Here is a 14,092-nt window from a genome sequence, read left to right as displayed (position 1 = left end):
TCAAGCTTGGACTAGTATACTCGCTCATCTCTAATTATCTGTAATGTCCTCTTATGTCTTCTAATCTGGGCTGTCCATGCAAAATATCCAACTTTAAGGTATAGATAGAAATGATAGAGAAGACAGTCCAATCATCTTTGGGAGCCAAATGTGCTCTGGGAGCAAAAATGTTTCAGAACTGATTTTCTTTCCTCAGTTTTCCAATATACCATTCCCATATTATATCAACCCTAGTTCATTCTGCCACAGACTACTGAGGAATGAGCAGATGTTCTGAAACATGTTTGGTTGCATAGGGACTGATGATCATATAGTCACATCTATTAATCTTAGGACATATGTACCATATATACTCAAGTATAAGCCTAGTTTTTCAGCACAAAAAAATTTGCTGAAAACCCAAACTCTGCTTATACTCAAGTAAAAAAAAAATAGCAAAACTCACCTTTCCGGCTTCCCCCGCTGCTGGCTACATACTGGGACAGGTGTCTGGCTATATACTGGGGGATATGGGCTGGCAGGCTATATACTGGGGGGCAGGTGCTGGCTATATACTATGGGACAGGGTCCGGCAGGCTATATAATGGTGAGCCTGTGACCAATGCATTTCCCACCCTCAGTTTATACTCGAGTCAATAGGTTTTCCCGGTTTTTGTGGTAAAATTAGGAGCCTTGGCTTATACTTGGGTCGGCTTATACTCAAGTATATACAGTATATTGATTGGTTCATAGCACAGTTATCTAAATTGATATAGGCTATTTTTGACATTACCTATTTATAAAGTGCAATAACTGTGAGATTATTATTGTTTTTCTTTTATACCAGTCAGGGTTAAAAACATACCAAATGCTGTTTTGAATAGTTTGAGGATTGCAGTTTTAAAAAATGGGGTGATTTGTGGGGAGTTTACATGGAGAATAAATAGAATTTTTAAAAGACCTGCAAAAATTAAATGGTCAATAAAATAATGTTAAAAAAAACTATGCCAACATAAATTAGACATATGGTAAATGTTAATAAGTAATTCATTTTGTCAGTAAGCCTAACTGTATGATGACCATAACTTTTAGAAATCAGAAAACTACACATTTTTTTATATTTTCATATAATTTACATTTTTTTAAATAAATAATGCATGACATATGAACCAATATATACCACTATTGTGAAGTAAGACATGACTTTAAATATAATTCTGAAAATCACTTGGGTAAGTTCAAGTATTCTTAAGTTATAGAAGAACATAGTAACACATAGCAGATTTGAAAAATCAGGCTTCCTAAATCCTAAAGCTCTAAAATGGCTTAGTACTGAAGGGGTTAAGCAGAATTTATGTGCATTCAAAAATTTCCTGGAAAATGGGACCTATGTGTATGACAATGTAACGTGGGGGGAGGCTTCATGTTGTCATACTAAATCAAACCCAAAAACAGAAAGATGGTCCATAGCTCCAACTAAACTGTCAATATATGCAGGCTGCTTGGATAAAGTTCTGTGTTTGCATTGGAAATGTACACTCACCGGCCACTTTATTAGGTACACCTGTCCAACTGCTCGTTAACACTTAATTTCTAATCAGCCAATCACATGGCGGCAAATCAGTTCATTTAGGCATGTAGACATGGTCAAGACAATCTCCTGCAGTTAAAACCGAGCATCAGTATGGGTAAGAAATGTGATTTGAGTGCCTTTGAACGTGGCATGGTTGTTGGTGCCAGAAGGGCTGGTCTGAGTATTTCAGAAACTGCTGATCTACTGGGATTTTCACACACAACCATCTCTAGGGTTTACAGAGAATGGTCCGAAAAAGAAAAAACATCCAGTGAGCGGCAGTTCTGTGGGCAGAAATGCCTTGTTGATGCCAGAGGTCAGAGGAGAATGGGCAGACTTGTTCGAGCTGATAGAAAGGCAACAGTGACTCAAATCGCCACCCGTTACAACCAAGGTAGGCAGAAGAGCATCTCTGAACGCACAGTACATCAAACTTTGGGGCAGATGGGCTACAGCAGCAGAAGACCACACCGGGTGCCACTCCTTTCAGCTAAGAACAGGAAACTGAGGCTACAATTTGCACAAGCTCATCAAAATTGGACAGTAGAAGATTGGAAAAATGTTGCCTGGTCTGATGAGTCTCGATTTCTGCTGTGACATTCGGATGGTAGGGTCAGAATTTGGCGTCAACAACATGAAAGCATGGATCCATCCTGCCTTGTATCAACGGTTCAGGCTGGTGGTGGTGGTGTCATGGTGTGGGAAATATTTTCTTGGCACCCTTTGGGCCCCTTGGTACCAAATGAGCATCGTTGCAACGCCACAGCCTACCTGAGTATTGTTGCTGACCATGTCCATCCCTTTATGACCACAATGTACCCAACATCTGATGGCTACTTTCAGCAGGATAATGCGCCATGTCATAAATCTGGAATCATCTCAGACTGGTTTCTTGAACATGACAATGAGTTCACTGTACTCAAATGGCCTCCACAGTCACCAGATCTCAATCCAATAGAGCATCTTTGGGATGTGGTGGAACGGGAGATTCGCATCATGGATGTGCAGCCGACAAATCTGCGGCAACTGTGTGATGCCATCATGTCAATATGGACCAAAATACCTGAGGAATGCTTCCAGCACCTTGTTGAATCTATGCCATGAAGAATTGAGGCAGTTCAGAAGGCAAAAGGGGGTCCAACCCGTTACTAGCATGGTGTACCTAATAAAGTGGCCGGTGAGTGTATTTCGACTCGTGATCATCTGGTGACAACCAGATCTAAAACTTTTTCAGCCTCATAGCAATGGTAAATTAAAAAGCAGCATAGTAAATCATTAGGGTAAACAAATCTTTCAACCTTCCCAAAAGACATAAAATATTAAAAGTAAACATTCTAATGTCCGTCACATTTCACAAAGTCATTTCAGCCAAGGTGTAAGGTTAACAAAATCAATAAAAACAGTAAAGCAAAAATAAGTGAATTTTTACTGTAGCACAAAATCTTGGAAGTGTCTGCTTGTGAGAGTCGATATGTTACAAGTGCAGTGGTGAAAATAAATGACCAGTGGTGGAAGTAATGCTGACATTGGGGACAGCCAGCATCTGAAATGCAAATTAGTCGATGTGGATCAATATTCAGAGTAGAATTCAGGATTTCTAACTCTGCTAATGGATAGAAACAATGATACAAAGCAATTAAGAAAATATTTTATTGGTATATTTCAGCTGATCAGGCTGCACACTAACTATAACCTGTGCCTGTTCAGCACAATCCTTTGCCAGGCAGCACAACCAGACACTGGGTATAGCAGGAGAAGGGAAGCGGTGTGGTTTACATCATATGCATGTGCATGAGGTGCCAGTTTATGATAAATCACCCTTAAGATTAACAGTCTGAAACTCTACTGGATTTATACAACTGTCCAAAACTGAATGATTGATCTGTCATCATTCAACACCTTGAATCATTTGTTAAGGCCACTCCTCTCCTATTGTCACACTAATCATAAGAGCATCTAAAGTTTTTTAATGCAATTTTAGACAGTTTAGGCTTCTATATATTTACTGAAATCATTTAGCTTGGCTTACTTATAAATGTTTGCTTAAGTTTGTTTCTTAGCATTAAAGGGACTGATGTTCATGAAACATGATCATTGTATTAGTATTGCAAAAGGAAAATGAGAAAACCAAGGATTTGGTTCTGCCAGGATTCACTAAGGTCGTGCACATGATATCCAGCAGGTGTCGCTGCTGCGCCGAGGTCCGCCGGAGTTCACCTTCTTCCTGGTGCATTGCATTGCAACATAAATCGGTTTTTAAATTCCGCGGTTTTTCCGAATACGTGGGGTTGTCCGACGGCCACGGCCCCCGATTTCTGCCGCGTGAAAGCCGGCACAGATGCGCCATAATCCGATTGCGTGCGCCAAAAATCCTGGGGCAATTCGGCGCAAAACAGAAATATTCGGGAAACCAGACGAAAGCACGGCTTTCAGATCCTTGGTAAATGAGCCCCACTGTGTAATATATTTTTATTTGTTGCATATGCTGTAGTTAAATAGTTGTGACATATTTATATCTCACATATAGCCACAAAAGTGTTTTTCTGACATTTTTCATATAATAACCTGGTAGTATAAATTGCTTAAACTACTTGTGGAGTGCACTGTGTAATAAATAAGATGTTAATATTACTCACCAACTTCTGACATTTCAGGGACAGTTGCAGTATAAACATCTTGGTTAAACTTTGGTTCATTGTCATTGATATCATGAATCTTAATGATAAACTCTGATTCTGGTTCCACTTGTCTCCCTGTTATTTTGTCTATAGCTTTGGCACGAAGAACATAAGTTGACTTTTCTTCTCTGTCCAATCTTTTTGCAGCTTGAATGTCCCCAGTATTTTCATTGATTATAAAAACACTGCCAGCTCCATCTCCTGATAAAACAAACTTTAAATTTCCTTCTCCATTGTCCTGATCTGTGTACAACTGATGAAAAAGATTAAAATAAGATTTAATTATTAAAATTGTTTTAAAATAGGGTATGTTACATGGAAATTTGTTACAGATTTAGTTGCAGATTATGCATCGGTTCAGCTCCACATTTGTCATGCAATACATTCATTCACAACAGATTATGTGGAAGATATTATTGTGCTTCAGATTTAAATCTACAGAAAGAGATACTGTGAGGTGGGGGGGGGGGGGAGTCTTATGCTGATCAGGTCTGGCAAATGGTATAGGTATTACACAGAGAAGGAACACCCTGCACCTGGTTACTCTGCCACTGCCCATTCCCCGTTATGCCCTTTCACCCCGATTGGCATGGTTATGACATGATGGGAAAATTAACACAATTCCTGGCTGTGCCTCAGGAATTCAGCTTATTTCATAATAGGGGAAAAAATCAGGGAATAAGACAATATAAACACCTTTTTCTGCAATGGAAAACCAAACTCAGATAACCCCTTTCATAATGTTATAATTGAGTAGCAGTTATGTTACATACTATAACTGACAATAAGACTTGCAACTTGCATATCATGTCCTAACAAAACACAGTTCACAAATGTATACACCTATCAAAAACAATGCATGAAGCAAAGAGTAATACAAATGCATAATTTTATTAAATCAATCAAAAAAGTTTACACAATAATAAAATTGGCAAACACATAAAATCAACACACAGACAAGAAATTACACATTAGCCCGGGAGTCAATTTATGAACATAGGAGAATCCTAATAACATTAAGTGCTAAGTAGCAGCATAATCAATTTAACCACAATATACATTGGCAAAAGTGCAAATAAAGTGCTATATTTGTTAAGACCATGTAAAATATACAGGAAATAGTAAGTGGAGCATAATTAATGACAGAAAAAGCAAAAGATCACAGGCTAAAAGAAACTACCCCGACACGTGTTTCGCCTACAATGGCTTCCTCTGGGGGGTACCAAGCAAACGGACATACTCATATTTAAATTCCCATCAACCAATAGCTGGAATGCGATAAATTAACCTCAGCTGTGAGGATCGGATCGCAGCAGAAATCCGCCACCGCCACCGATCACATGTTACAACAATTAATACACTAAATATTGCGAGACTTCGTACACACATCAAAAGATCAAAAGCTACAGGAGGATAACACTCATCAACTTAGGCACAGGATCCTGTACATCGCGAGACTATGCAGCGGTGGAGAACCAATCACTATGGAGCGGGTAAGCGTGGCCCCTCGTCAAGACAACCAAGGCCAATGTAAGTACGACCATGAAAATGAATAACCCCTATGTGCAAATGTGAATATTCATATTATCTTATTTGCATAACAACAATGACTTCATCATAAAATACTATAACACAATAAAGTGATTATGCAAATATGAACAATAAAAAGGACTATATATACATCTTATAAAAGGCATCAAGTATACCCTATACAAATACTAAAATGGCAATGAATGAGTGAGAAAATAGTGATAAACACACGGTGACATGCTGTGCAACACCCAGTGGACAAACAGTTCACAAATGGAAAAAGTTGAGATATTTGATGTCCAGCTAAGAACACACCAAGGAGTAAACAGGAGAAGGCAGCCAAATAGGTTAGCATCATGCAACAGAAAGGGATGGGAGTGTTTCTATTTTATTGTACTTTTGTTTTACTGAACATGACCTTCCCAACATTGTCACCTTAAAATACAGGAGAATGTTGACCATTAAGTGCTTCCCTTTTCAGACACATTGCTTACTGGTGCGCATTTAAGTTAGGGTTTAGGAGGAGGGAATTGGTATGTATTAGCTAAAATGTCCAAAACATGAGTTTGATCCATAAATCACTAAATCATCTTGATTCAATTGCAATTTATATTTAAACAGTTATATTTCACATTTTGACATTAGAAGACCAAGACAAAACCTAACAAATGAGCAACAGTGGCTTGGCATTGCAAAGCTTCAAGCAGGATGTTCTCAAGCAGGAATTAACCACTGAGCTTTTACTATCATACAGTATGTTGAAGCAGATAAGGTCTGCCACACAAGAGATCTGGGCATGGGCTGTAGGTGAATTACATTGTGACTGAAGAATAACAGAGCTCAAAAGGAAGGTGTAGAACTCAGCAAAAATTCCCAATTGTGGGTTGGTCAAACCCCTTTATTTATAGATGTTTAAGCGGGGTGTAATGTCTTAACTACAAGCATGATTCTTTAATATACATTTGAACAATAGTTTATGATTGGCTATTAAAATAACACCTCTGATTGGTTAATATTCAATCCAACTTCTAATTGGTTAATACAATAGTCTAATAAATTTGATAGGGTACTGATCAGCTCATAATGCATACTTTACATAATGTATATTTGCTATTATGTTATTGCTGAGTTTAGCAGGCAGCCAGGTGCCATCTTTTTGTTTTGTCCTAGAAAAACTAGAAACACATAAAGAGAAATAATCTTTATCCAGCATATCTTATCCGGCACTTAGTCAAGTGCTTAACTGAGCGCAGGATTGCGCAAAATCCGTCCGCCTCTGTTACTGAATGTCCAGCTTTTTATCTCTCTGTCTTATTGCTGAAATTCAATAGAGAAGATTTTTGCTGAGTGCTGCATACTTTTGCTTTATTTTTGCTACATATAGACACAGAAATGCTGGAAGAAAAAATCAGAAAAAGGCATTGAGTGGATTCCCTTTGCTCACATTTCATAGTGATGACTGACTCAATATGAACAGGTAAACTCTAGAGATGAGCGAGCATACTCGTCTGAGCTTGATACTCGTTCGAGGGTACTCGAAACGTCTCGTTGCTCGGACGAGTATCTTGCCTGCTATAGTGCTCATTTTGAGTTAGGAGTTAGCAGATGTATGGAAACATCTGCAATGTGTTCTCCACACATTTCACTGTTCTTCACAATACTTTCTGTTCTTCACACACTGTTCTTCACAATAGTATGTGAAGAACAATATGTGTGGAGAACACATTGCACATGTTTCCATACATCTGCTAACTTAGAACACTGACTTTTTCGGCAAGACCGCAGATATCTGGCTATGCTGTGTAAGACAGGGAGATCCTTGGATCTATTAGGAAGAAAGGAAAGCTGTTTCTGGAAAGAGACACAAAGCAGGTAAATAAGTTTTATTTCTCAGTCTTTTCTTTCAGCAATGATAGATGTATTTGTAAGACAGATACATTGTAGCTGCTGCAGCATGTTTTGTAAATACAGCTGAATAATTGTTATGATGTACCTGGTGTAGTATGACACGAGGCATTTCAGCACCATGGACAGTTCCCTGCTTTCCTACATAAACCTCAAAGAGTTGTGAATCAGAACACAGACTTTTTCTGATGCTCGAGTGCTCGTTTCGAGTTATTTCTCAATAAAATGACAAATTTTATTGCAGAGCCTTGGTCCCCTTGAAAAATGCTTGAGTCTCCCATTGACTTCAATGGGGTTCGTTACTCGAAACGAGCACTGGAGCATCGGGAAATGTTCGACTTGAGTAACGAGCACTCAAGCATTTTAGTGCTCGCTCATCTCTAGTAAACTCAAATTAAATTTATAGATATGATGCACAATGCCCTGCAGAACTGGATGTGGAATGCTACACAACTTCTACCACATTTCAGGGAGGTAAGAGGCACCAAAATGTCACATCAGACCATTGAAAACCATTTCTTTAACGCAATGGCCTGTATTCTAGATAACTTGACAAAACCAGGCACTGACATCATGTTTCTTCATGGATAGCATCATAATTTTTCCTCATGGATAGCAGCTCATCATGTTGCATCATTAGGAAAAAGCTGTTGGGGGGTGGAGTATCTCAAATGGAGTGGCTTGCACCTTTTCCAGAAATGAATCCCGTTGAAATCCCTGTGTGAAGAGTACAGTTGCCATATAGAGGCTCATAATTCTTGACCACAGAACTTATGACAGTTACATTGTAGATTAAAGGGGTATTCCAGGAATCGGCATAGTTCAAATACAAATGGTTCCTTAAAATATAAGCTAATATGTAATTAGTTGTCATTTAAAATTTTGCTCCCGTTAGCAGAAAAATGCTGATGACATACACAGTAATGAAGAATTAAAATGCTACTGGCCCTTTAATCAGTCCGTTAATTTCCTTCGCGTGATCCAGAGCAGACACAGGACAGAAGATGGCCGCTGGTCACATGTCCCCATCACATGTTCTGCACCTGCCTGGGCAGGTCATGTGATCACCACTAGGTTTGGCTGTAGTCAGTTGGTTGCAGTGCATCCAGTATGGCCAGTCTTGTGGTGATGGCAGTTACACATCATTACCATGGTAACAGAGCAAGAAAACCTGTTAGATCATCACTGGGAGCAGAGCATAAGAGGTAGGAGGAGTTACTGAGAACTAAAGGATCTTGGGACTTGTAGTTTCCAGTGACGGCCATCTTAGTGAGAACTCCACCTACTTTAGAGAGGCCATAAATTTTGTAAATCATAATATCTAACTATTTAAGCTCCATTTTGTGACTAATGACATTGAGTATTGTTGTGCTCATTTATTTATATCATCATGGGTTTTTGTGTCAGATGTTCATATTCCTGGAATACCCCTTTAAATGGTGCTCAATCCTGACATTAGTACTCCACCCTTAGATGCTAAGGGAAAAACACTTTCAGCAACCAGTTGGAAGTGGAAAAACTTAAACAATTAGAACTTAAAAATAAACCTACAGAACCAATTGTGTATGTAACCCGGGGACTGTATACCTTATATTCAAATAAGGGCTCCAAACTATGACCAATCTCTTTAACCCATTCCCGACATTTGACATAATAATACTGCATGGCGGGAGGTGCGTTCCCGCAAAATGCAGTATTATTACGTCAAGCTTCTGGCCCCGGCACCTTTTTCCTATTTAAGTCCTAATTAAATCAAACACCTTTACGGACAAATACACACATTACACCTTCTCGAAGGGGTGTGCTTTCCAAAATGGTGACACTTGTTGGGGTTCCCCTCTGTTTTGGTACCACTACGGCTCTCTAAATGCATCCTGACACATGTAAAGGATGTCTGTCAAATTTGGCTTCTAAAAGGCCAACGCCCCTCTTTCCCTTCTGAGCTTCACTGCGTACCCATACAACATTTTATTTGCATGTGTGGGGCAATTTTATACTCGGGAGAAATGCTAGTACACATTTTTTGGGGTTGTTTCATATTTAATGCCTTATGGGATACAAAAATTAGCCTTAAAAGTGACTTTTTGGGGAAAATGTTCATCTTTTTCCTTTTAAGGACCTAATTCAAGTAAAAACCTGTAGGGGAAAATACACAAATTACACCTTGCTAAATTCTCCAAAGGGTGCACTTTCTAAAATGGTGACACTTGTTGGGGTTCCCCTCTGTTTTGGTACCACTAGGGCTCTCCAAATGCATCCTGACACATGTAAAGGATGATTGTCAAATCTGGCTTCTAAAAGGCCAAAGCCCCTCTTTCCCTTCTGAGCCCAACTGTGTACTCATACAACACTTTATATGCAAAAGTGGTGCAGTTCTGTGCTTAGGAGAAATAGTTTTACACATTTATGGGGGTTGTTTCATCTTTTATCCCTTGTGGCTTACAAAAATTTGGGGTAAACTTGACTTTTTTGAGAAAATTTTCACCTTTTTCCTTTTTGGGACCTAATTGAATCAAACACCTGTTGGGGCAAATACACAAATTACACCTTGCTAAACTCTCCAAGGGGTGTACTTTGCAAAATGGTTTCTCTTGTTGGGGCTTTCCTCTGTTTTGGTACAATTATGGCTCTCCAAATGCATCCTGTCACATGAAAATTTTTTCAGCCATATTTTCCCTCCAAAAACGAAACAACGCTCTTTCCATTCCAGGTGCCCCCCTGTGCCCGTACAGCAGGCTACAGGGACAAAATGGGTATTGGCATGCTCAGGAGGAATTGCCCTAAACATTGTAAAATGCATTTTCCTTTTTAACCCATTGTGAAGGTGCAAATTTTAGTGTTCAATGAATCTATAGTGAGATAAAATTACATTTCTGTAATTTCACCTTCATTTATCTTTCACCCTCATGAAACGCTCAAAGGGTTAACAAAATTCCCAAAGGTTGTTTTGAATATTTTGAGGGGTGCAGTTTCTAAAATGGTGTCATTTGTGGGGGTTTCCTGTCATGTGGGCCTTATAAAGTCACTTCTAACTAAATTGACCCTCCAAAAGTAGGTTTTGATGATTTTCGTGAAAATCTGAAAAATTGCACCTAAAGTTATAAGCCTCCTAACATCCAAAAAAAAGGAAAAGATGTTTGAAAAATGATGCCAAGTTAAATCAGACATATGGAGAATGTTAGTTATCAAGTTATTTTAGTGATATGACCAACTTTCCAAAAATTTTTAATTTGGAAAACATTGTTTTTTAAAAAAAATTTTTGCCAAATTTCCATTTATTTCATAAATAAATACTAAACATATTGATTAAATTTCTCAACCAACATGAAGTACAATGTGTCACGAAAAAACAATCTCAAAATCAACTGGCTATGCTAAAGCGTTCCAAAGTTATAACCACTTAAATAGACACATGTCACATTTTAAAAAATGGGCCGTGTCAGGAAGGTGAAAAGTGGCTTCAGCGTTAAGGGGTTAAAGGCTATTATTTACAATACAAACAATAGGTAACCACACCTGGACACATACTGATTGGCTCTGACCCATACAACCTTTTTTTTTTATTTTGACATTAACTTCATGAGGTTTTTTAAAGAATGATTTACTTCTAGGGCACATGTATGGTAATGTTCACATTTCTTCAAGTGGTAGCAAATGTTTTATGTTATTCACCATTCATAAGTCACTAGAACCTTTATTGCGTCTCTTTATTTCAAACCAAAATATGTAAACAGCAGGAATTCGAGATGGACAACCCTGACTGTTTTTCATGTCTAACAGGGTCAGCCTTCCAACCTTAGATGCTGCATTAAGAGGCATGGCTATGAATTATGGAAATTTGGCATATGCAGTCACTAGGGCATGCCATAATGTTGAACTGTGGCTTAGATATAGTAAAAATAAATTAATAATTAACACATAAAAAGCAAAACTATAATTATATATTATTTGATTTTGATTAAAGAATATGAACTAAAACATATCAGACACAATCAGATGCATTCCATGGTGTAAAACAGTTACCCATATTTTTCTATCATACATAATAAATAAACTACAAGTGACTTCAGGGAGACAAAACTAACTAACTTAATTCTTTAAAAAGATTATCAATGGGAAATCACAAATTACAAATGTGAACTTAAGCATATAATATTTATTGATATGAGTTATATAAAGCTTCAGGTAACCCCAAATGAAATGTATAGATAATCTTTTTAGTGGGACCTCAGAAGACATTTGAACTGAAATATTGCATTATCAATGCAATCTGTTCATGATAATTGATCTTTATGATGTAATGAAACTTTTGGCATCAGAGTGTTCAATATTTGGCAGTACTTCTTAGCTAGTAAATTACCCAGTATAACATTTATATCATACATTTAGTTTAGCATACTTCATTATAAATTATTGGCAGCCAAAATACATAATATGTTTGTATTCAGTCATCTTTTACTTCTATTTCAGTTCTTGTTTCTTGTTATATTCCATTATAACAAATTAGAATTATTATTTAGATTATACCATTTTAAACATTTGAAGCTACAGGCAGTACCCGACTTAAGGACACACGACTTAAAAACAACCCCTAGTTACTATTACCTCTCTGCCCACTGTGACCTCTAGTAAAGCTAACTGGATTTTTTACTTTACTCCCAGGCTGCAATGATCAGCTGTTTGGTGTTTGTAATGAAGCTTTATTGATAATCCTTGCTCCCATGTGTGAAGGTTTGGGGGTAACTTAGAATCAAAGATCAGAGCTGCTGGCTTCACAGGCGTCATTTGTGGTACTGAGTGCCAAAGCAATAACGCAGGAGCTTGTAGATATCCAAAAGAAATGGCATTATTCAGCTTTACAACTTTTACAGGAACAAAAATAATAAAATAGCTTAGCCCCTACATAAGGTACTACCTTACTTCTTGGACCCTAGCTACCTTCTAGGCTCAATAAACTCTGCTGAGGTTCCTCCTCAGATCTCTGGCTCAAAGTAAGCTCAAACTAAACAATGTCCTTTCTGGATTCCAGTCCTCTTGGGACAGACCACCTGCCTATCTCCAATTGGTCCAAAATCCTCCTGCTGACTGCAGGAAACACAGCATTGCTTGCTGTAAGCTCTCCCTCTGAAGTTGGCCAGGGATGGGAGTGGTCAAGGTCCTTTTCAATCCTGGTTGTGGGTCGCTCTCCAGCGCCCTCTAGGTTCACTCTCTTACACATGACAGGACAAAATTTTGTAATAAGGACAAAAAAAATGGTCTGGTATTACAATTCTAATAATATATTATAAATATAGCTGTTTCAACTTACATACAAATTCATCTTAATAACAAACCTGAAGAACCTATCATAAATTGGCATTGCCTTCAATGAATGCTGCAGGTGATAATAGTAAATCTTCGAATTTATTTCAGTATAAAGAGCATGCCAGACAGTTTACTCTGTCTGAATTAATACTGTAGAAAAGTGTATTGGACTTGAACCAAAGATCAGAGCAGCGCTAGTTCAAGTTGAAGTTTGAATAAGTAAAAAAAGTAAAAAAAAAATTATAAGTTTAAAACATTAAAATAAATAAAAATGTAAGCCTCTAAAATGCACTTTCCAATGCAAACACAAAATAAAGTATAAAAAGCACAAATACACCAAACCCCCCACATATTTGGGATTGACACATCCTTTCTGTATAATAAAACAGAAATTTGGACCTGCAAGGTAAATGCAGAAAACCCCTTCAAAAAAACCTTCCAAAAATAGATCATTTTTAATAAATTCCCTTAAAAAAATGCTCTAGAAAGTGATAACAAAAAATATTACTCACTCTAAAATAAGACCACTAAAAAGAACATTATGCATCTGAAGAGATGGTGATGCTAAAACAAACAACATTTTTCCAAATTAGTTTATATTCAGTAAAATTAAATAAAATACTCAAACCCCCCACATATCTTGTATCGCTGCATCCATGACAATCTGTATAATAAAACAGAATCATTACTGGACCCACACGGTGAACCCACATGGTGAAAAATATTTAGAAAAAATATATTTTTTTTAATTAATACTCTTTAAAAATGCTCTCAAAATGCTCTCAAAAGAAATAATTACTTAAACGAAAATAAGACCATTAAAAAGAACAATACCCTTTTGACAAACCAGATTTGTCAGCCCAAAAATAAAAAAGTAATACATTCAAAAAGACAGTGATGCTAAAATTAACAACATTTTCTCCAACTTAGTTTTTATTCAGTAAAATTGGGGGGGGGGGGATCTATATAAATTAGGTATTTCCGTAATCGTGGCGACCCATAGAATAAAAATAATATATTATTTTATGGTATGGTGAATGGCCCAAAAAAAATGATGATTTTCATTTTCTCCACTAACTAAGGGTTAATAAAATCTTATAAATTAGCTACAGATGCCCCAACA

At 37.5% G+C, this 14,092-nt stretch overlaps 1 protein-coding gene across 4 annotated transcripts in view; it reads right to left on the bottom strand.

Annotated features, from left to right (window-relative positions):
* The window catches only part of LOC140133095 (cadherin-9-like), a 126,772-nt gene that overhangs the window by 67,245 nt on the left and 45,435 nt on the right, over nt 1–14,092 (bottom strand). For 3 of the 4 annotated variants that reach the window (XR_011855788.1, XM_072152745.1, XM_072152743.1), the window contains exon 3: nt 4,189–4,483. The exons of the other annotated variant lie outside the window; for it this stretch is intronic. Coding sequence is in view for 2 of the 3 variants with exons in the window: in XM_072152745.1 (XP_072008846.1) it covers nt 4,189–4,483 (295 nt within the window). In the remaining variant the exon portion in view is untranslated. The remainder of the gene's footprint in view (nt 1–4,188; nt 4,484–14,092) is intronic. 4 annotated transcript variants of the gene reach the window in all.

The sequence above is a fragment of the Engystomops pustulosus genome, chromosome 5 (assembly GCF_040894005.1).
Source record: "Engystomops pustulosus chromosome 5, aEngPut4.maternal, whole genome shotgun sequence".
Classification (NCBI taxonomy): Eukaryota; Metazoa; Chordata; class Amphibia; order Anura; family Leptodactylidae; genus Engystomops; species Engystomops pustulosus.
Note: the sequence above shows the minus strand (reverse complement) of the source record. Positions and strands in the feature narration are given on the sequence as shown.